A 25,072-nucleotide genomic window follows, 5' to 3' on the forward strand; every position below is an offset into this window, starting at 1 on the left:
AAACCTGTCACACACTGCAAATAGAACTACACTTCCAAATGTACACAGGACCCTTAGGACGTCTTCCTAAAACCTCATCACTTAGCGCCTCTTTTGTCTCTGTTGTCACAAGTTTTTTCTTTTTCAACTGGACAACCATCCTTCACTTCATAAGCTCGACCACTGGTGTCAACTGCAAACACCAAATCATTATCCTGAAAATAACTCTCCTCATTAAAAAATGCCTCACAACTTTAACTATGCATCCATTCTCCGGAAAACACTTCACAAAAGTTACTACGATTTACTACTCTCTTCCATCTACTTTTTGTTTTGAAATCAGAAATTACCTTGCTTAGTTTCCTAATTCTATTAATTACCAAAATAAACAACTTTCGCTTAATTTCAAAAGCATGATCAATAATTTTCTCTACATTTTTCTTCTTCTTATAAAATGCCACTTTCTGTTGGCCTTTCTTAATATTTTTTAATAAATTAACTATTATCCTGTTACGGAACATTCGTTTTCGAATGTCCCTAAACTGTTGTTTCCTTCTACTATCATGCACAGAGTTATCTCTTCCTCTACCAGTAACATTTTTCATGGGTCTTTCCTTTCCATTTAAATTGCTTTTCTTTTTCTGAACTGAAACATTTTTGGGATAAATTCTTTTTTTACTAAAAATAATTCTTAAGAATGATTTTGTGCTCTTACCCGGAGCTTTCTTGGTGTTTTGAAAAGTATTTGGGGAAGAGGACTGCTGCAATAAAAGATCATCCTGCTGTCTTTGACGTTTTCTAGCCTTTCTAATTCGATTTTTCGTTGGCATTTTTCAAATTAAGAAAAGATCTGCAGTTGAATCTGTGGAAAAATATAATAAAAAATGTTATTAACCACTATTACCAAACAGTAAATGAATTACAGTCATCAAAAACTTAATGCCCTACTTATTATTTAACATAGCAAATCTTTTGCACCAGCACTGCATCACAAAAATGACACACAGTGGTACAAAACAGGCATACAACAATCATAAATCTCTCCCTAATATTTTAAATGATTAATTCAGGATGACGATAAGGTGTGGCCTATCTAAAGGTTTGTTTAGGCCCAGATCTTTGGACTGGGGTGAATGTGTTTCATTGATCCACATTCGGTCCATCACCTGTTTTGTTTGTTTGAGGTGAGGCCAACACATGGTTCCAGATAAGATTTTCACTGAAGAAAACAAAGGAGATAATACATGTGAAGGCCTACCAATGAAGTAAGTCATTATTTGAAATCAATTACATTTCTGGATATGTCCTGCTAGAGCTTCATAGGTTATTTTGGGTCATATTTATAAGGCATTTGAGTGTCTATGATGTTATTTTACCCTTTTTAAATGGAAAGCGTACCTCATGGGGCAAGTTTCTTGTAAATACGCTCCCACTTGCGCTTGGCAAATTTAGATTTTGATTATGGGAGTTACATAGCCATGTTAATAATGTGCAAACAATGGTGCTAGGGCATTCCAAAAAACGCTTTCATGTGTCTCAAGGACATTTTCAGTCATTTCCTCTTGAATGCAGGTATACAATTGATTTATATGCTGTGTTTAAAAACGATTTTTTGAAATCAATTACATTTCTGGATATGTACTGCTAGAGCTTCATAGGTTGTTTTGGGTCATATTTATAAGGCATATGAATGTCTATGATGTTATTTTTCCTTTTTAAATGGAAAGCGTTCCTCATGGGGCAAGTGTCTTGTAAATACGCTCCCACCTGTGCTTGGCAAATTTAGATTTTGATTATGGGAGTTACATAGCCATGTTAATAATGTCCAAAAAATGGTGCTAGGGCATTCCAGAAAACGCTTTCATGTGTCTCAAGGACATTTTCAGTCATTTCCTCTTGAATACAGGTATACAATTGATTTATATGCTGTGTTTAAAAACGATTTTTTGAAATCAGTTACATTTCTGGATATGTCCTGCTAGAGCTTCATAGGTTGTTTTGGGTCATATTTATAAGGCATTTGAGTGTCTATGATGTTATTTTTCCCATTTAAATGGAAAGCGTACCTCATGGGGCAAGTTCCTTGTAAATACGCTCCCACCTGCGGTTGGCAAATTTAGATTTTGATTATGCCCTTACACCATTTTTGGGACATTATTAACATGGCTATGTAACTCCCATAATCAAAATCTAAATTTGCCAACCGCAAGTGGGAGCGTATTTACAAGAAACTTGCCCCATGAGGTACGCTTTCCATTTGAAAAGGGTAAAATACCATAATAGACACTCAAATGCCTTATAAATATGACCCAAAACAACCTTTGAAGCTCTAGCAGGACATATCCAGAAATGTAATTGATTTCAAAAAATCGTTTTTAAACACAGCATATAAATCAATTGTATACCTGCATTCAAGAGGAAATGACTGAAAATGTGCTTGAGACACATGAAAGCGTTTTTTTGGAATGCCCTAACACCATTTTTTTGACATTATTACCATGGCTATGTAACTCCCATAATCAAAATCTAAATTTGCCAACCGCAAGTGGGAGCGTATTTACAAGAAACTTACCCCATGGAGAAAGCTCTTCAATTTAAATGGGAAAAATAACATCATAGACACTCAAATGCCTTATAAATATGACCCAAAACAACCTATGAAGCTTTAGCAGTACATATCCAGAAATGTAATTGATTTCAAAAAATCGTTTTTAAACACAGCATATAAATCAATTGTATACCTGCATTCAAGAGGAAATGACTGAAAATGTCCTTGAGACACATGAAAGCGTTTTCTGGAATGCCCTTGCACCAGTTTTTTGGACTTTATTAACATGGCTATGTAACTCCCATAATCAAAATCTAAATTTGCCAAGCACAGGTGGGAGCGTATTTACAAGAAACTTGCCCCATGAAGAACGCTTTCCATTTAAAAAGGAAAAATAACATCATAGACACTCATATGCCTTACAAATATGACCCAAAACAACCTATGAAGCTCTAGCAGTACATATCCAGAAATGTAATTGATTTCAAAAAATCGTTTTTAAACACAGCATATAAATCAATTGTATACCTGCATTCAAGAGGAAATGACTGAAAATGTCCTTGAGACACATGAAAGCGTTTTCTGGAATGCCTTAGCACCATTTTTTTGACATTATTAACATGGCTATGTAACTCCCATAATCAAAATCTAAATTTGCCAAGCACAGGTGGGAGCGTATTTACAAGACACTTGCCCCATGGAGAAAGCTCTTCAATTTAAATGGGAAAATAACATCATAGACACTCATATGCCTTATAAATATGACCCAAAACAACCTATGAAGCTCTAGCAGTACATATCCAGAAATGTAATTGATTTCAAAAATCGTTTTTAAAAACAACATATCTGTTTCAGCTTACATAAGAGACCATGGAATGGGCTCCATGTACAACAATAACTTGTGTTACTGCATGCCAGAATGCTACACCGAATATGCAATTACAATTTCTCAAAGAAACAAAATCTATTTGTATATCACTAGAGACAAAGCCACATTTTAAAAACACAGCTTTCTTCATCATTTTCTCCTTAAATCATACTATTCTCTATCTAAATTAAATAAATCTTTTCTCACCTTAGCAAATACTTTTTGAGTTTTGAAAACAGTCTCAGAAATACACCAAATTGTCTTCAGCAGAAGAAAAAGGATGCACTCCAGAGGCTGCAGCTATTGAAAGCACAGAAATACAGATATTCATTTCACATATCTCTCATATTAGCCAATCATAACTCTTCCCTCACTTTTTTCAAATCAAAACCCTTCCCCCCTCTGCCCTCTCTGCCTTTTTTCCATAGCAACCACCTCCTGGAAGACCTCTCATGTTTGCAAATTCACACAACAATGTTTCAATTGAACTCTGAACTCTCAGTGCACCTGCGTATCCAGTGCAATCTTTCATTAAATGTTTCTTCCTTGACCATTCAAATTACATCTTTCAAAGAACACATCCATGCACCCTAACTTTCTGTTTTCAGAAATGGAAATGCACCAATCACTGCTAATGAATCATTAGCATTGGAAATCCACAGTTTTTTTTCTTTACAAACTCCTACTGTTTCAACTGCCCTTTCATTACCACACTTCATCTGACTGCAGCACAACCTTCTCCCACCATGTTTAATGTCTGGATTGTTGGACATAGTTACATCCACTGGGCTCAAAGGTATGCTGAGAACAGAAATTTACCTAACCTCAATTTACAAGATGTGGAAATTAAGTGGTTGGGCCAAAGAGGATTAAAATGTCACCAATTGATACCATTGGTGAAAACCTTTATGCATTTGCCAAAACCTGACCTGTTAATTGTGCACTGTGAAGGTAATGATTTGGGCACTTTGACTGGGGTAGGTCTGGAAATGCTTTTAAAGGACACCTTTGAGCAATTAATGGCACTTTTTCCTCACACTGCCTTGGTATATTCCAATATATGCCAAAGACAGAAATGGAGGTGGTCCAACCAATTTTGTCCACAAATTGAGAAAGCGAGGAAGCATGTAAACAAATCTGTTTCAGCTTTCATGAGAGACCATGGAATGGGCTCCTTGTACAACAATAACTTGCGTTACTACATGCAAGATATCTACAGAGGAGATGGAGTTCACTTCTCAGATGAGGGCAACAGAATTTTCATTCTGAATTTAAGACTGTGCATTGGTACCTACTTATAAGTACCTAAATGTCCATAAACCCAAAAGCTCTTCTCAGAGCTACCCTTCATCTGATCACTCACAATTATTATTTTTTTCTAACTTTTTTCACTAATTTTCCACAAAATACGCTCCCCGGGCCGCTACCCGGTTCGCTAACCGAAAGCTAACCTCGCGGAATTTTTTTAAAAAATTTTTTTTTTCCTCACATATAAGCCTCCTCAGCCACCCTCAGAAAACCTAGGGGGTCAAGATAAGTCTACCATGACCCCTTCTACCCATTCTAAACATTATTTGCCCTCCATCTTGTATCTTAATGCGACCGAAACACAAAATGGTGGACTCCCGTGACGCTTAAGGTTCGCGGACCGGACCGTTTCCCGGGAAGCGGTCCTAAAAAAAGGTGGGAAAGTAATTTACAGAAAAACGACTAGAGACACTCTCACCAAACATAGATTAGCTCATACTACATAACAATCCCTTTCATTTTCACAAATTTGATTGAAATTTCATTTAGCCATTTAGCCTGTAGACCTCTCTAAGTACCGTGAGGTAAATTACTTCACAAAACACATCTGAAGTGTTGGAATTGACAACCAATGAAAATTTTACTTTCATTTTCAACTTTTATTACCTGACATTTGATTGGTTATATACCTGAATATATATAAAGGAAGAGAAGGAAACACAGCCATTTTGACTGCTACTTCGTGAAGTGCACAACAAAAAATCAACTGATCACTTCAACTTATATTTAAAAGGTAAGATATTATTTATACAACTTAAGTATGTTCTGTTCTGAAACCTAATTAGAAAAACATTTTCTGAGAATTATATTCTATCACTCTGTAATACTTATAGAAAAAAATAGACTACTCTGTTTTAGTTATGGCAGAGCCATTCCAAGAAATTTCCAAGACCATAGGCTAAAAAGGAACGTGCGCGAAGCCCCCTCCAATTTACATAAGTGGCCCCTTGCAAGGAGACCATTTACAGGCACTGAGGGGGCCCCATTGTCCAGCATTTTGGCCCCCACAGTTTTAACTTTAAATCCACACGCATATCTCACACCTTCATAGGTGTGAGAATTGATTGTGGTCTAAAAGTTAAAACTGTGGGGGCGCAAAAATGCTGGACAATGGGCCCCCTCAGTGCCTGTGAATGGTCTCCTTGCAATTGAGGGAGCGTCTCCTTCTCCCTCCCCTATACCTCCTGCCACCATCCATGGGAGGCCCAAGGAGGGGGCCCCCTGCAATAGACCTTAATTGCAGGCGACACCTTTCTTTGTGAAAAAAACACTATATAAATAACCAAACTGCCAATCTGTACTGAAACCCAACAATGCCCTTTCTGTACTGATATATTTTTTAAAAATTCATTTTTCAGAATTGAAAATGGAAGCACAACAAAAGAACATCAAAACTGAAACAGAAGAAAAAATTGAGACACAAGATGACATAGATTTCTACGACGACACAATAAATAATGAACTTCTGCAATGCGTAGATGCAGTAGATTTTCTACTAAAAAATGAAGAAAAAAATGATCAGGATTTTTTAGCTTTTCTTTTAAATTTTGAAAAACAAAATGAAAAATAAATTTTAATTTCTTAATTCAATAAATAAAAAAAAATACTTTTAAAATAAAGAAAACAAACAAAAAAAAAAAACCAACAAACAATTAACATACAGTATTAGAAAAGTCTATCATTCTTTTATCCTTATAGTACGCTGCCCAGAACGCTTTCCGGTTCGCGAACATGGCGCTCACCACGCAAAAAAAAAAAAATTTTTTTTTTTAGACCCTCCTGGGCCCTTTTAAAACCTCCACATAAAACCTAGGGGGTCAACGAGGATCTACTATGCCCCCTTATGGTAATTTCCCCCTTTGTTTTGGCCTACTCTTGTCTCTCGATCCTACCGAGAGACAAGATGGCGGCCGCTCCGGACTGTTTAGAATGTTGACAGACATCGGAGAGCCAATCAGCTTCGCTTCGCAAAGTTCCGATACGCGAAAAGTTCGCGAACCGGAGCGCAGCCCGGAGCGCTGTTACAGATATATATCTTGTTTTAAACGTTAATTTCTCAAAATCCACTGAAGCACATATATTGAGACCTAGCAAAGGCACATCGGGCTAACAGTCCCTACAATTTTGCCAAGTTTCGTGGAAATCCATTCAGCCGTTCGGGCTAAAAGTGAGGCCAACCGCCCTATGGAAATTAACATGGGAAAAACGCGTTTTGGGACCCCCCTTTTATCTCAGCCCCCCCTTGCCGAACACCCCCCAAATTTCCAGGAGCTGCTCAGAAACAAAATGTGCCATTTTCCAGAAAATTTCAGCCAATTCCGTCCACAAACGCCAAAGTTATTAGACATAGAATTTTCAGAAATCCCATAGGGAAAAAATCCTAACTATATATACCTACTGGCGACCGCCAGTAGGTAATATATATATATATATATATATATATATATATATATATATATATATATATATATATATATATATATATATATATATATATATATATATATATATATATATATATATATATATATATATATATATATATATATATATATATATATATATATATATATATATATATATATATATATATACATATATACAAAGGGGGAAATTACCATAAGGGGGCATAGTAGATCCTCGTTGACCCCCTAGGTTTTATGTGGAGGTTGTAAAAGGTCCCAGCAGGGCAAAAAAAAAAATTTTTTTTTTTGCGTGGTGAGCGCCTAGTAAGCGAACCGTAAAGCGTTCTGGGCAGCGTACTATAAGGATAATAGAATGATAGAGTTTTCTAATACTGTATGTTAATTGTTTGTTGTTTTTGTTGGTTTTTTTTGTTTTCTTTATTTTGAAAGTATTTTTTTTTATTTTGATTGTGTTTCATAATTCATTAAACTTTCTAACATTTCAGTGTCAGAAATTTCAAAATTGAATATAGGGTGTAACATGTTCTCATTTTGAAGCAGGTTATCCACTGCTTCAACACATTGTAGTAGTTCTTGGTCTCTACTTTGATCCATGAAATCATCAATTTTTTCTTGGCTGCTCTCCTCCAGTACAATTGTAAATTTAACTTGTTGCTCGCCTTCCATTTTGCCTGAAATTATGATTAAAAAAATATATATTAGTAGAGATAGGGCACTGTTAGGATTAATTTTAGATAGGCAGTTTTTATCAGTGAATTTTTCTTTTGGCAGTGTATAGTATCAGAGTGGAAATATGACTATAAAAAAATGTATGTAATTTAACCAAGAGAAGTCTAACTCCATTCATAACTATAACAGAGAAGTCTATCTAAATCCATAACTACTACAGAGGGATAGTATATATCTATGAGAAAAAGTCTACCATATTAAGTTATAGTGCACAATATACTTCAGTTTTAAAAATAACAACTTACCTTCACAAACAAGTTGAAGTGTTTGGTAGCTATTCAAATGTGATGTACAATAAGAAGTAGTAGTCAAAATGGCTGTGTTTTCTTCTCTTCCTTTATATATATTCAGGTATATAACCAATCAAATGTCAGGTAATATAAGTAGAAAATGAAAGTAAGATTTTCATTGGTTGTCAATTCCAACACTTCAGATGTGTTTTGTGAAGTAATTTACCTCACGGTATTTAGAGAGGTCTACAGGCTTAATGGCTAAATGGAATTTCAATCAAATTTGTGAAAATGAAAGGGATTGTTATGTAGTATAAGCTAATCTATATTTGGTGAGAGTGTCTCCAGTCGTTTTTCTGTTAATTACTTTCCCACGTTTTTTTTTGGACCGCTTCCCGGGAAGCGGTCCGGTCCGCGAACTAGGAGCGTAACGGGAGTCCACCATTTTGTGTTTCGGTCGAATTAAGATATAAAATGGAGGGTAAATAATGTGGTTGGCAGAGTTTCAAAAATTCTACCAATTTTTTTTATAATGGGGAGGTAGTTCTGAAAAGAACTTTTTTTTTGGTTTTTGTTGTTTTAAATTTTTTTTATTATTTTTCTGAACATTTTTTATATTTTTTTGTTTTATTCTGAACATTTTGTAATTTTTTTGTTTTTTTGGGGGGAGGGGGGAAACAAAAATGATTCATTGAAGAGGGCTCAACAGGAGCAACGAAAAAAAGAAGAATTTATTTCTTGGGGCGTTTCGGGCAAACATGATTTTTGATAGCTTTTATTATAAGTATAATGCTACTTTCTCGGTAGCATATCAATTGGTTGCACCACACACACACTTGTTTTACTTCCCCCATGTCCATTTGAATATTCGGGATGACCTCCCTCGCCTCTGGTCCCGATACTTCTGGGACGACAGATCTTCTTGCCATTGCCGGGGGATTTTGCTGCTCATCACGAATTTGGGCAGCACTATAATTATTTGGGTGCCACCTACTCATGTGCCTGTGCATCGTATAATTTCCAAAACTATATTTTTTGTCCGTCCCCCTTGAAAGTTGATCGTTGCAAATACGGCAAAAGACATATCTAGCATTGACTTTCTTTTGCCCTGCTGGAAATTAAAACAATTGCCAGATGAAGTTTTCCTTTCTGTTGTACCTCCTGGGCTCCTCTGGCAAATATTCAGGCTCTTCCTCCTCTTCTTCCTCTTCTTCAAAGATTGGTTGAGCAGATGGTCCTTTCTTCTCATGAGGAGGTGGAGGTGGTGGTGGGGGAACACTAGCAGAAGCAACAATTGAAGCCATCTCTCTAGAATGTAAAAGGGTCTTTCTCTCACCAAGATGAAAGTCAGAGTGAGGAAAGAAGGAGGGGTTTTCATCATTTGGGAAAAGCAAAGTTCTAAACCAATGAAAAGTGTTAATTTTAGATCACATGACCTAGTATTACATCATTAGGAAACCAAAAGTGAAATGAACCAATGAAAAGTGTTATTACCAAGTCACATGACCTGCTGTGTTTACGTTTCGCGCTTTGCTCCGCTTTCCGGACCGCTTCCGGGTCCGCTAACTTGGCGCGTCCAATGACGTATTACGCGACAACGCAAAACGTCATGCTAACGTAACAGTTCCGCTAAAGGAACGTTTACCGGTTCGCGGACCGAGCCGCGGCTTTAAATTGAGCTAACGGGAAGCTGACCGGTTCGCGGACTGGGAGCGAAACAAAAAAATATTTTTTAAAAAAATGTATAAAAAACATGTAAAATATATTTTAAGATTTAAAGAAGAATACATTTTACAGCTACAGATATTAGCTTTCAAAAAAACATTGAAATTCAATGAAAAAACCATAGGTTATAGAGAATATATAGTTAGGAATTAGCATTTACAAAACCTTGAAAATTCAGTGAAAAAACCATAGGTTATAGACCATATATAGTTAGGGATTAGCATTTACAAAACCTTATTTTACTCGCATAAAACCATTGAAATTCCATATATAGTTAGTTGCACTAACTATATATCGCGCACCCGCAATCCACTGCTGATGATGTCACATATTACATCATTCATGACATGGTCAGTGACATCACTGATGACATCACTGATGACATCTCAAATGACATCACTGATGACATCTCAAATGACATCACTGATGACATCTCAGTTGACATTACTGATCACATCACTGATGATATCATTCATGTGATAATACGATGAACCTCTTCAGACTCTAATATAACCTTAGATACAATCAGTGTAAACAGACACTCACAGACTGTCACTCATCCATGGAGTTACTCACACACCTAGTCAGTCATGCATAGAATCAATCACACCTCCATTTCCTCAACTATACAGTTATACAAACTTTACTTATTCAAACATATACTAACACATATTTACTCTCTTATACAATCCCTGATACAAGTTCACAATGATCCATACAGCCACTCACACATTCACTGGCTCTTATGCACAGTTATTTATATATGTCAACTCTCACATGTACTGTGTTTTACATATGTACTTACTTTGACATGTAGCACTGAGATATCCATTCACTCACCAATACACTCATGCACACAGTCAACCGCCCATACAGCTGTTTCCACATGCACTTTTGAAACCATACATCTAGTGAATCAACTGCTCACACATCTATGCACAGAGTCATACACCTCCCAGCCACCCACACACACACTCAGTCTCCCATACAAATACTTGGGCAACCAATCAATAACCCATATAGTTACTCATATAGCTACTTATCAACACATGCAACAGTTTACAGAACAACAGACATAATGAAGCACAAATTAAGACAGTTTAGTCACTAACCCATGCACTCAGTGAGACACATTTAATCACTCACTCATACAGTCAGTCATGCACCTACTAAATCCTTCATCCAGACACTTATACATCCACTCATTCTTCAATATGTAAGACATATTTTAACTTGTCACTTGATGTTGTCATCAGTGATGTCATCAGTGATGTCATTTGAGATGTCATCAGTGATGTCATCAGTGATGTCACTGACCATGTCATGAATGATGTAATATGTGACATCATCAGCAGTGGATTGCGGGTGCGCGATATATAGTTAGTGCAACTAACTATATATGGAATTTCAATGGTTTTATGCGAGTAAAATAAGGTTTTGTAAATGCTAATCCCTAACTATATATGGTCTATAACCTATGGTTTTTTCACTGAATATATATATATATATATTACCTACTGGCGGTCGCCAGTAGGTAGTTATAGTTAGGACCTAGTTTCCATAGGAAATCCTCAACATTCTATTTGGAATAACTTTGGCCCTGGTTGAAGAATCTTAGCGAATTTCTCAAAGAAGATGGCTCAGTCCGCTGCACTCCTTCCCTAAAAGTTTGGGGGGATTGGTCAAGTGGGGGCTGAGATAAAAGGGGGGTCCCAAAACGTGTTTTCTCCATGTTATTTTCCATAGGACCTTTAGACTCGGCTACAGGTCGAACGGGTGAATGGATTTATAAGAAATTTGGCAAAACTGTACAGTCCGGCTCGCAGATTACGCTTTTTTTGGAATGGTGTAAATCCGTTCAGTAGTTGTTGAGAAAATTAAAGTTAAAGTCAATTATATATCTATAGGCGCGCACGCGTGCGCGCACTCAAGCGGCTGCGCGTGAGCGGAATTTTTTTTTGCTGCGTGACGTCTGTTAACGTTCGATTCGAAGGAAATCAGGAAGTTTTGTCCGCCATTTTGTCACTGCGAGTAAATATATTGTTCATTTCAAAGCGTTGAAACATGGAAAGGGGAGAAGGTAGAGATTGTCTTCCTGCGTAGGTTTTCTCAGGGTGTGCAGTAAGGCCCTTAAACGCGAAAAGATATAATTTTTCCCCGAAAAAAAAATACGGGGTGCGCGCACCCGGTCGCGCACACCTATTTACAAGAGTGTGAAAATGGAGGTAAATCAGAAGTTTGAGTGCTTAGATATAAGGTGGCTCTGAAAAGAGCCCTTGTGTTAATTGAGTGTTTTCTGCATTTATAAGTAAGTACCGATGCAGAGCCTGATGTTGCAGAGGAAGATTCTGTTTCCCTCATTCATGAAATGAACACCGTCTCTCCTATAGACGTCTTGCATGTGGTAGCGCAAGTTGTTGTGGTAAATAGAACCCATGCTATAATCTCTGAGGAACGCAGAAACAGATTTATTTACATGTCTCCTTGCTTTCTCAAATTGTGCACAATGGTGATTGGACCAATTCCATTTCTGTCTTTGGCATATATTGGAATATACCAAGGCAGATCGAGGAAAAAGTGTCATCAATTGTCGAAAGGTGTCTTTTAGAAGCATTTCCAGACCTACCCCAGTGATTGTGCCTAGATCGTTCCCACCACAGTGCACAATTATAAGGTCTGGTTCTGGGAGATGCATAAAAGTTTTCACCAATGGAATCAATTGGTGACATTTCAATCCTCTTTTGGCAATCCATGTTATGTGTACATTTGGTAAGCTGAGGTTGCAAATTCGTCTGCTTACTGCATATTTTTCACTCCAGTGAATATAACTGTGTCCTATTAGCCAGACCTTCATTTTCAAGGGATTTGTAGTCGTCCTCCGATCGGTTCTGGAAGTGGAATGGTAGTTAGAAGTTGAAATTCTAAATAAAGAAAAAGGAAGAGGCTGGGTGTGGTTTAAAAAATAAAAATGATTGGTTGATTGTAAGAAGTGGAGATTGAACAGTACGTTGCATGTTAATGTTTATGTTAAACGAAAAGTACTATTGGGTGTGAAAAAAAAGACATGTAACAGAGCTGTGGATTGGCAGGTGTTTCTGGAGGGAAAACAGTGTTGTTACTTTGCTGTAGATCGTTGAGATATGAACTTTTGACCTGTGCCTTCAGCCAGGTGCAGAATGAGGTGTTACCATGGAAACAGCCAGAGATGGCAGTGGGTGATGGGTGACTTTTATGTGACATTGAAAATATTGTGAGGGAGAACCAACTGAAATGTAATTGCTTACGTTACGCGCTCCGCATTGCTTCCGGGAAGCTGCGCTTCGCGCCTCGCTCACCGGAGCACTTCCGGGTGCGCTAACGCGGCGCGTCATATGACGGATTACGCAAGAACGCGATACGTCGTTGGGGCTTCACCGGAACTGATCGAATTGGTAGTCTACAGTGTTTCTGGATGTTTCAGACTGAAGCTGGCGTCAGCATGAGAGCACGCCGTGGCTACGTCGTGGCCATTCCACAAGCAATCATGGCAGTCGCTCCCCACCGGAAGTCTGCAGGAGTCGGGGGCCTCGGTGACTCTTGTAGAATCTTCAAGGCTGACGGGACGCTTTTGGGAATGGGGCTCATGCCCTAGCAGTCAAGCGTCCGAGTTCCAGGGTTGCCCAGAGCCATCCTTGCAGGCCAGGCCCAAGTCTGTGGAGCCGACCGCCATTTACTGAGCTCCGTGGCAGCCGCCTGTCGCTGTATCGGAAGAGTGGGTGCAATTCAGCCGGATGGCGGGTGAGACGGTGTAAATGTGATGGTTGGACCAGGGCACCGCAGGACGTGTCTTCAGGTCAAACGGATTGTGGGACAAGGTCCAGAATGGAAGAGGCATCAAAAGGCAAGAAGTTCCGCCTGACCCCGGGAGCCGGCCGCCTTGTCGTGGGCGATCTCAGGCCATACCAGGGGAACAAGACTTGGGGAGGGGGCAGGAGCCAAGCGCCCCCTCCGAGTCCGCGTTTCTTGGACCCTGAAGTATGGCACTCAACATTCAGAACTTATGACATTTGTGCAAGGCAGGGACATCGAAGCCTCTCAGGGACCAAGTATATCCAGCGTCCTTCCTACAGAAGGTGGTGGGGGTGGCGGCATTAGCAAGGCATCCCCCCACACAACTTGTCGGACCCTGAAGTATGGCTCTCAACATCCAGAACTTGACATTTGTGCAAGGCAGGGACCTCGAAGCCTCTCAGGGACCAAGGATATCCAGAGTCCTTCCTACAGAAGGTGGTGGGGGTGGCGGCATTAGCAAGGCATCCCCCCACACAACTTGTCGGACATGACCTCTGGATGTACTGGGTGTTCAATTTCAGAATTAAAACTACTAAGAAGCAATTAGAAGTGTTGTTTTCATGTTGCAGTAGGTTCCATGTAAATAGTTATTTAATAAAACGTTTTATCCTGTTACTTTGCTGGTGTGTTGTATATATTTATAATATTTGCATAGTGTTTGTCGTTATTTTGGGCGGGGTGGGTGGCGGAGCCGAGCTGTCTTGCAGCCATCATGGCGTCGAGCTCGGTTCCTCTCTCTAGGTTCATGTTTTTTCTAACGATTTATATGTTATAGTTTGCTAGCACGATACAGCGGATAGTCCGCATTTTATATATATGTCCTTTTTATTAGGGGGGTCCTCCGGTGGAGTCGGACGATCTACCTCTAATAAACGGTCCGGGTTGAACCAACTACCAACAAACGGGGCAGACATAGGCATGACGGGTTACAAAGGGGACAAAAGTGTGCCTTACCTATCCTTCACTATCTGCAAAAACTAAATAGAGTATTGCGACTTTATGCTTATTTGTGAACAGAGAATGACCCAAAGAGAACCAATTTCGAACAATCATAGGCTATTGGCAGTGGGCAGAGAGGCCATGACACAGAAAATGGCTGTTACTTACGTGCATGATGGGGCCTAAAAGGGATTAGATGGCGTGGCCACTGTTTCGCGACTTTCACTTTACTTTTAACAATGGCTGTGGTGAACATAAATGAACGCCGCTTATGTATACCTAATTTTAGTCATTTTCCACAAAAAAGGTTTTGATATTTGCTATTAAAAAACCAAAGAAAATCACTGAAAAAACCATAGGTTATAGACCATATATAGTTAAATATCTGAAGTCCATCTCTGCACTCCATGGAGATACAGGTCGTCGATCAGAAGATGTGCTGGCCACCTCTAATGGTAATAGCGTGGCCAGGGCTCTTGTCGTTGCCTCTGCAAATTGCAGAGGGTGCACTTGTTTGACATGCCGCACCATGGTATGTATGGAAAAGAAATAATTTTTTGCTTGATTTCTTCTTGAGAGAACCAAGTCACATATTGTGCAGGTTACTTTTGGTGCATTCACTTTCTTTTGATCTTCAGGATAAGTGAAAAATTGCCAGATGAAAGATTTATTTTTTCTTATTAAAGGTAGTCGATCATTTTGGTCAGATTCGGAAGATGAATGAGATACGGTAGCCATTTCACCAAAGTCTTCCGAAAGATGTAGGACGTTGTTGTCTCTTGGGAGTAGAAAAGATAGTGAGGGAAGTGGGTGGAGTGCTGCGTGTAAATTCCAGAATTGAAACTATTAAGAACCAATTGAAAGTGTTGTTTTCATGTTGCAGTAGGCTGCCATGTAAATAGTTATTTAATAAAACATAAAACGTTTTACCCTGTTACTTTGCTGGTGTGTTGTGTATCTTTATAATATTTGTCGTTATTTTGGGTGGGGTGGGCGGCGGAGCCGAGCTGTCTTGCAGCTATCATGGCGTCGAGCTCGGTTTCTCTCACTAGTTTCATATTTCTCATGGGGGGTTGTTCCTAATTTTTCTATTTAAGCGAGGTCAAAAAAGATCTCATCAGTGGCCTACTGATTTTGCTCGATTCCTTTTGTTTTTTCTAATGATTTATATGTTATAGTTTGCTAGCACGATACAGCGGCTAGTCCGCATTTTATATATATGTCTTTTTTATTAGGGGTGTCTTCCGGTGGAGTCGGACGATCTACCTCTAATAAACGGTCCGGGTTGAACCAACTACCATCCTGATTTTGTATATCTTCTGAGCTGGATTTAAGCACACAATTGTTAAAGTATGAAACGTTTTATATTTCTAAAAAAAATACCAAGGTGTGTACATCCGGTAACGCACGAAAGTTTAAAAAGACATTCGGCTCCATTTACTGAAAAGTTTCATAAGAATAAAAAAGAAGTCTAGGTACAGTCTCTTTGACATACTATAAGTTCTTTGAGGGGTGTATGAAGAAATTCAATAAGTTCAAATCGCAAGGTTTTCACGAAATATATAGGCCTGTGCGCGCACTCGGTCGCGCACGAAAGCCTGGAAATGCGATATCCATTTTATTGACAACAGTTGCCGAGAGTGCGCACACCGGGTCGCGCACGAAAGTTTAGTAAGGCTATTTTTATTTACAGACAAATTTTAATGTGTTTAAAAAAAGGCAAGGTACAGACTTTCGAATTCTGTATTGCTTTACAAGGAGTCTCTATGCAACTTGAACAGTGAAGAAAACGGCTTGTTTTCGAAAAAAATATTGCCAGAACTTTATTGCCAAAAGTATAGGTTGCATACACGACATTTTTCTGAATTAGCATTTTAAAAACCAATGAAATTCACAGAAAAAACCATAGGTTTTACACACGTTATAGTTAGGAAGTAGCATTTAAAAAACCTATGAAATTCACTGAAAAAACCATAGGTTTGACACATGTTATAGTTAGCTGGAAATTTTACTGACATAAAACCAATGAAATTCCACGTTATAGTTAGTTGGACTCACTATAACTTGCGCGTGCAATGCACTGCTGATGACGTCACATATTACATCACTCATGACATGGTCAGTGACATCACTGATGACACCATCCTTGTGACATAGTGACAGACCTCCTTTCACTGTAATGTAACCCTTGAAACACATATTCAAAAATAGAAACTGAAATTGAAAAAAAAATGCAGATACCCATATCAGTTACAACAAGTAATTCAGTAATTCCACCATCTATATACACATCCACACATACATATACTCACTCATCATATGAAATGATACACCTATACATCCTGTTACACACCGACAATCATCGAAAAGTTACTCACAGACATACTCACACGTGCAAATAAACTATTGAACATCCATTTATTTGAATATAGAGTTATACACACACTTCCACCTTACTTCTATTGAAAATTACACATATTTATTCTCTTAAACAATCACTTATAGAAACACATACTTATTTAAACAGGAACTCTTTCAATCTCTTACTCTCACATATACTCACTTATATACATCAATATTCACATATACTAGATTAAAACATATGTCGTTACTGATAAAGACACTAGTGAGACAGTCATTCACTCACTAACAAACACATATACACACTCATGCACCCATACAGTCCTGCACATATGCTGTCTTCAAAACACATACAAACAGAGAGTCAGTCACTCATGCATCTATGTGCTAAGTAATACCCCCACCAAACCATATAGACACTCATACTGATACTAAGAGAAACATCTAATAACCCATATACATACGCATGTAGCTACTTACCAACACATGTAGCCACTTATACACAAAGTGAAACACTAATATATATATTTAAATATTTAAACATTACTCACTAATATTTATTTTTCAGAAAGACACATATTCACTGGATGGTGTCATCAGTGATGTCATGAGTGATGTCACTGACCATGTCATGAGTGATGTAATATGTGACGTCATCAGCAGTGCATTGCACGCGCAAGTTATAGTGAGTCCAACTAACTATAACGTGGAATTTCATTGGTTTTATGTCAGTAAAATTTCCAGCTAACTATAACATGTGTCAAACCTATGGTTTTTTCAGTGAATATACATATATATATATATATTATATATACATATTCACTTAAAAAACATAGGTTTCAGGCCTTATATAGTTAGGAATTAGCATTTAAAAAACCATTGAAATTGCTCCTATATAGTTGTACTAACTATATTTCGCGCACCTGCAATCCACTGCTGATGATGTCACATATTACATCATTCATGACATGGTCAGTGACATCACTGATGACATCTCAAATGCCTAATACTTACAAATATTATAATAAATAAAATTAAAAAACAAATTCAAACAAATACATTTTTTAATTAGAAATTATTTAAAAACAAAAACAATAATTATTACATAAATGTACCTTTTTATTTTCTATCCTATAACACCACACAATCCACAACCCACATCTAGATTCATTCCTTTATATTAATGATCAACTAATTATTAACTCATTGAACTTAAATTACTTTTATTATCAACTAATTAATTATTCATTACAAATAAATTACTTCACACCATTTACCCCTATAAACCCCACAACTCACACCTAAAATAATTACACAATTACCAAAATGAATAACCAATTATGTAATTGATATCAATATCACTTATTTAATTACAAATAAATTACTACCCTCAATTAACACCATGAAATCTCAATTAAATAAATATTTATAAATAAAAATAATCATTAATTTATCATAATTAAAGTACTTCCACCCTATTCCCTATAAGCCCACAACTCGCTACGGAACTAAAAAACACAAAATTGACTTAAAATAACTACTGAAAATGTAACACATATATTAAAAAACATAAACAATACTTATACAAAAAACATACATGACATACATTTCAAATATACTCTAAAATACATAACACTAATAAAAAATTCGATGTTTTAACCAACTAAGGGCCCCATTAGAATGGCAGCAGACTGTAGTCCGCCCGCCACCCTAGCGGTGCTGGGACCAGCCGCCAGACGTGCAGTGGTCCCGCACCGCTGATTAGGATGCGAACGCCACCCTGGTGGTCGCAATCTGCTATCTTGACATTGCGGCAGGTGCGGCTTACAGCAGCACCCACCGTAATGCCAAAATGGCATGTTGTGCATTGCCATGCACCATGCGGTACCTGCCACCTTGTGCATGGAAATGTAGGGGGGTACCCCCCAAGTGCAGCCCCTCACCCCATACCACCAGGGGCCAACAACAGGCCCCAAAAGCAATTCCCAACAGCATTTCCATGGCGGCATTGCCGCCATGCAAAGACCTTGACCACCCGGCATCAGGATATGGATATCATGCCCCAGCTCTACCGGTCTGGGAAAAGTGGCGGACAGGCTTTCCGCCCGGCGCAGAACCCCCGCCACATGGTATTATGGCGGGGGTAAATCATGTTGTTATGGTGGGCGGATCGACTGCCATCATAATGACCCCCTAAATGTTTGCAAATTATATTAATGACTATATTTTAATAAATGATATTTCTTACCTTAAATTCGTTATTCTTGACCACAATATTCGTTCTGTTGATATTTCTGTGTGATGATATTTCCAACGTCCATAGTTGTGTAAGTCGACATTTCCAACTCAATATTCTCTCTGAATACCACTCAAAAGTGTAGGACTAAATTACACGTGCATATTACTCAAAAGTGAAATATACTTTTATGAATAGCCTCATGGATTTTGTAGTACGACAAAATGTACTACAAAATGCTGTTCGTGAATAAAATTTTGAAGTAATTTTATAGTTTTATTGTAGTACTAGAAACATACTGCAAACTTCAGTCTGTGAATAGCTCCCAAGCACTTCGATTAAGTGGAGGCAATTAAGTAACACTTATAGAGTAAATTTATACTGCGAATTTATGAATAGTTTGAATGTAGTAAATCTAATTAATCAAAAGTGTACATTACTGAAAAGTGTGAGTTGCATTTTTGAGTTAGGCCCTTAGTATTTAAAGATTTGCCTGCAGGGCCACAATCCTGAAAAGACTGTAACAAAAAGACATCAGGAAAATATACAGTGAAAAAAATATCTGAATTTAGCAACAAAGTGATCATTTGTATAGCATGGTATGAGACTGGACAAGAAAATGAACTACCTGAGTGTGCAGTGCTAAGCTTTCTAACAACAAGCTGAATTGGAAGAATACTGAGTTGCTTAGGTTTTTCCAAATAACTTCTCAGTTTGTGGAGTGCTTTTAAATTTTTACCACTCAGAATATATCCTACATTAGTTAAGGGCAAAATTAAATTGGTACTGCTTTATTTTGATCATTAGGTGAGTGGTTTACCAACACCAGAACTCTCGTGGCTTTTGAATGGCAAACCTGTCACAGCTGATGCAACGCACCGACTGCTGATAAGAGAAAATGGAATTCACTCTTTAATTATTGATCCTGTGATGCGAAACGATGCTGGAACATATACATGCATTGCAACAAACAAGGCTGGACAAAATGCATTTAACCTGGACCTTAATGTTGTTGGTAGGCATTATTACAAAATATCGAACAATTGTTATTATTAATACCCGTATAAATACCAAATATAAACAACACATTTGACTGTGCTGTTAAGCATCAAATAGTTAGTTCATGTGAAATAGTTTTGGGATTGATATAATTTTTCTGAATATATCCCTTTGAGAGCCAGCTGTAGCTATTTCACCAGTCTCAAGTTTTCCCAAAAATGATAGAAGTAATGCGTAACGCAGTAAAAGTGTTTGTCTAATATTAGTTTTGCTGTACTGTGGTAATGAACTAGAATGTGACCATTACCTGTAGTAATACATTTGTAAATATGTGTTGATAGGTACATTTATTCTAGATAACATGTTATTGGGCCACATTTATTTTCACTGGCATGACATAAGTATACACACATGTATGTAAAATGTCATAAAATAAATTATGATCCAGGATGAGAATGTTGATATACTGTTCCTAACAGAGACATGGTTATCGCCCAACGCGGATTTTGACATCGCCAGCGCTCTTCCAGATGGCTTTCTTATTCAATGCCAACATAGGTCGCATGGGAAGGGAGGTGGGCTTGCCATAGTCTATAAAGATAGGTTTACCTGTAGGATTGAAGACAGTTGCATAGCTGACTCAGAAAGTAGTCATTTCATCATTCAAATCACCCCCTACAACTCTCTGACCAGTCTCCTCATTTATCGTCCCCCGGGTTGTATAAAACATTTCACAGGATCTCTCCTGGATACCACTATAGCCGCAGCTACGTCCTCAACCTAATTTTATCATCCTAGGAGATATTAATTTACATTTTGATGACCCCGATGAAAAGGTGGCAGCTGACCTCAGGCTCGACCTTAAATCTTTCGAGCTGATTCTTATAAATAAAGAGGCCACCCACTCCAAAGGACACTTACTCGACCCAATATTCTCTAATATTCCTCAATTGGTCTCTAGCCCCCCTCTCCCTCTCCCATGGTCCGACCATTTTTTAGTCCCCGTTTGCATGGAAAACTGGCACAGATCCTCCACGTGTCACACTACCACGCACCTTAGAGAGGGCTTGGTCCAAGTTATCCTTAGAGAGTCTGACCCAGACACTTGATCAAACAGCTCCCTTGCCGGAGCCAGACCCATTAGTGGCGGAAATAAATTTCCGAAGCTGGTTGAATAACTCTCTTGATGTTGTACTACCCAGAAAAAGTCTAATAAAGAAGGGCAGTGTCTTTAAATCACCATGGTACATGATGGAACTCAGAAACCTTAAAAAAATTTGTAAAAAACTAGAACGCATTTGGCGAAAAGACTGGGCGTCCAACAATAAAGCGGCATATCAATCCGCCATGAGGCTCTACAAAGCTGCCCTGAAAAAGGCCCAGGCGGCTTTCTTTGAAGAGAGAATTAAAATCTCTTGGAACTCATCCAGGGAAACCTTACATGTATAACTAGACAGTTGTGAGCGTCACTGGATAACTGATGGTGTACTAGGCAGTAGATTACCTGAGTCACCCACGATAACTTTCAGAAGAGCAAGATCTATGAGGAGTCAGTTGGTGAGGATGAGCCCGGAAATTAAAACTGAAGATACATGGTTAAAACCTAGAATAGGGTTTTTCAAATGCTCATCTTGTAGAGCATGTAAATTCGGAGTGCATACAACCCATTACACCACTCCATTCTTGAACATGAGTGTAGCCATCAAGGCAGCTATGGATGCCGCACTGATAATGCTGTGTATGTTCTGACGTGCACCTGTGGATTATGCTACGTGGGTAGCACCAAGCTACAGGTGCACGTCAGAATTTTGCATCATCTCAGGGCCATAGTAAATAATGATGCGGCATATCCTGTTGCGAGGCACTTCAGAGCAACACATAACAACAACTTGAGGTGCCTATCTTACTATGTAATCAATGCGGTAGCACCATTAAGGATGGACGACAAAAAGTGACGCACCGGCTGCGTAAAATTGATGCATGGCCTCATAAATGAGGCCTTCAGTCTTCTACTCATGCGTCATATTAAATATATGACGTATTATGTTGCAAGTACTTACAGATACGTCAGTATTTCAGACGTGCCTGTAAGCGCAAAAGTGATGCATTGCTAGTGTGTCACAAAAATGATGCAACTCCAGCAATGCATCTTTTCTTACCCTTCCACACCCCCGTTCCTTTTTCTACATTTTCTTTGAATATCCACATTCCCCATGTTCACTCTCCTTCTCCTTACTTTCCTTCCCCACACTCACCTTCTTTCAGTCCCCCTACTTCACTTTCTTTCTCCTCTTATACTTTTCTGTTCTTTCTTACTAATTTTCTTCTCCTTCATCAATGCACTCCACTTACTCTTTTTCATTTTTTTAGGAATATAGCTCTTTGATGAGAATTGGAGGTAGTTCTAAAAATAACTTTGTTTTTCTTCTTTTTTATTTTTTTTAGAACAAAAACAAAAACAGGGAATGGAAACTGCTCAACAGGAGCAAAAAAAATAATAAAATTAGGGCTGGGAACGGCAGCGATGGTTCTCCAATGCTCGAACCATGAGCAGAACACTTTGCTCCCCATATCAAAGTAGCTGATCACAGTCTCTGCATTTAAGGACGCCTTTGTTAAAGGCAGGCTGAATAATCAGAACCAGCTCTTGCGATCTCCCCCTCACCGATGTTGTTGGTCCTCCGGTTGATGTAGAGGCCCCATATCTGGGAACCTCTTATGCCAGAGCCCTGACACTTTCCCGGGCAAAATTCTGGGGATGCCTCCTCTCCACATGCCGAATCATTGTGGAGTTCCCAAAAGAATATTTTTTAGTGGGGTCACCCCATGACAGGACTGAGTGACAGATCCTGCACTCCACTTTTGGAGCATTTACCTTCTTCTGGTCATCAGGAATTGAAAAAAACTTCCAGATGAAATGTTCTTTTACCTTTGGCTGAGGAGGCTCTTCCTCGATGAAATCATTGTTGTCATCTTCAGTGCTGGATGGTCTGGCAGCCATGATAATCCAAGATATCCAACAAAGAACTGAGAGCAAAAAGGCAGGTCTTGCAGTCACAAAAGTGAAAGAAGAAGTGAAGGAAATGGGTGGGGATTTCATTGTTTGTAAAAAAACTGTTAGCAACCAATGAAAAGTGTTATTTTAAGGTCACATGACTTGACGTGCTTACGCTGCGCGCACCGAAGCGCTTCCGGGGGTGCTTACGCGTCACGAACGTAGGCGCTTCCGGGGGCGCATACGCAGCGCGTACGTAGGCGCTTCTGGGGGCTCTTACGCGGCGCACCTAAGTGACGTTTCGATAGTTTCACGGAAATGCAAAATCATTTTCATTTCGTAAATCAAAAATACTGCTTTTATATGTATGGTACTAAATGTCTTGCGTTATCATTTACTTTTCATTCATATTTTTTTACACAAACGCAGAAGTAGCGCTCTGGGTGCGCTCTCCGGAGAGCTTACCGGTGCGCCCACCCAGAGTCCCCCAGGAAAGAATGATAAAAAAAACATTTAAAAAATATTATTATAAAAGAAATGTTAATAATTAATACTTACACAAAACAGCAAATAAAAAAAATACAAAAATCGTAGGTTACAATCTCGATATAGAAAGGAATTAGCTTTTAAAAAACCTTTAAAATTCTGTGAAAAAAACAGAGGTTTCACAATCGTTATAGTTAGGAATTAGCATTTAAAAAACCATTGAAATTCACTGAAAAAAACATAGGTTTCACACCAGTTATAGTTAGCTGAACAGTTTAATCATACAAAACCATTGAAATTCCCACGTTATAGTTAGTTGGACTCACTATAACTCGCGCGCCCGCAATCCACTGCTGATGATGTCACATATTACATCATTCATGACATGGTCAGTGACATCACTGATGACATTACTGATGACATCTCAAATGACATCACTGATGACATCACCGATGACATCATCCAGTGTCTGTGTGTTTCTGTAAAGTTAAAATACAATTAAGTTATCAAGACTGATGCAAGCCCTTCCACATGATGTAATATGTGACATCATCACCAGTGTATTGCGGGCGCGAGAGTTACAGTTAGTACATACTATAACGGAGGAATTTCAATGGTTTTGTATGAGTGAAATGTCCAGCTAACTATAACATTCCTAAAACCTATGTTTTTTTTGTGAATTTCGAAGGTTTTTTTATGCTAATTCCTAACTATAACCTGCCTGAAAACCTATGGTTTTTTCAGTGAATTGCAAAGGTTTTTAAATGATAATTCCGTACTATAACCTGCTTAAAACCTATGTTTTTTTAAGTGAATTTCAATGGTTTTTTAAATGACAATTTCTACTTATTATGTTGACCTCTTCCCCATATTTTCAAGCAGAAACCAAATCTGCAATGCTACGTAAAACATCAGGCAATAGTTCCACTTACCACTAACAAATTAACATCAACATTTAACTACTGTAAGAACGTCAAACATGTACTACGTGAATTACATCCAACTCACACCCTTGTTTAAAGAGATATATTTGTTAGAGATTGTAATTATACATTTCCAACACCCAACAAAATCACAATACCTAGCGCCACTACCACTACAACCACCCCCACGGACCTCTCCTTCCTACTACCTGAAAGGCAGCACAAAACAGGACAACAAATCTTTCCAAAATAATATATTCCCTCAAAAGCACACCAGCTTAATCTACAGAGTTGTAGCAACCAAGTCTGTATAAGGGAAAGAACTCGAACATCAACTATAATGTACACAACGCTAAGACTACCGGTGAATTACTATACACAATTCACTATAGAAATCAAAAACTTTTCAGTGTGTGTATATACCATTGATACGTGTAGTGTACTGAATAGTGGACTCAACCATATTATCTCAGACACTGGGGAATATTT

The 25,072-nt window shown here is 38.3% G+C and overlaps 1 protein-coding gene across 1 annotated transcript in view; it reads left to right on the plus strand.

Annotated features, from left to right (window-relative positions):
* Positions 1–25,072, plus strand: part of MYPN (myopalladin) — a 2,267,856-nt gene that overhangs the window by 1,784,416 nt on the left and 458,368 nt on the right. The window contains exon 17 of the mRNA XM_086922400.1: positions 19,988–20,195. Coding sequence (XP_086778526.1) covers positions 19,988–20,195 — 208 coding nt within the window. The remainder of the gene's footprint in view (positions 1–19,987; positions 20,196–25,072) is intronic.

Source organism: Lissotriton vulgaris, chromosome 5 (assembly GCF_964263255.1).
Source record: "Lissotriton vulgaris chromosome 5, aLisVul1.2, whole genome shotgun sequence".
In the NCBI taxonomy this organism is placed as follows: Eukaryota; Metazoa; Chordata; class Amphibia; order Caudata; family Salamandridae; genus Lissotriton; species Lissotriton vulgaris.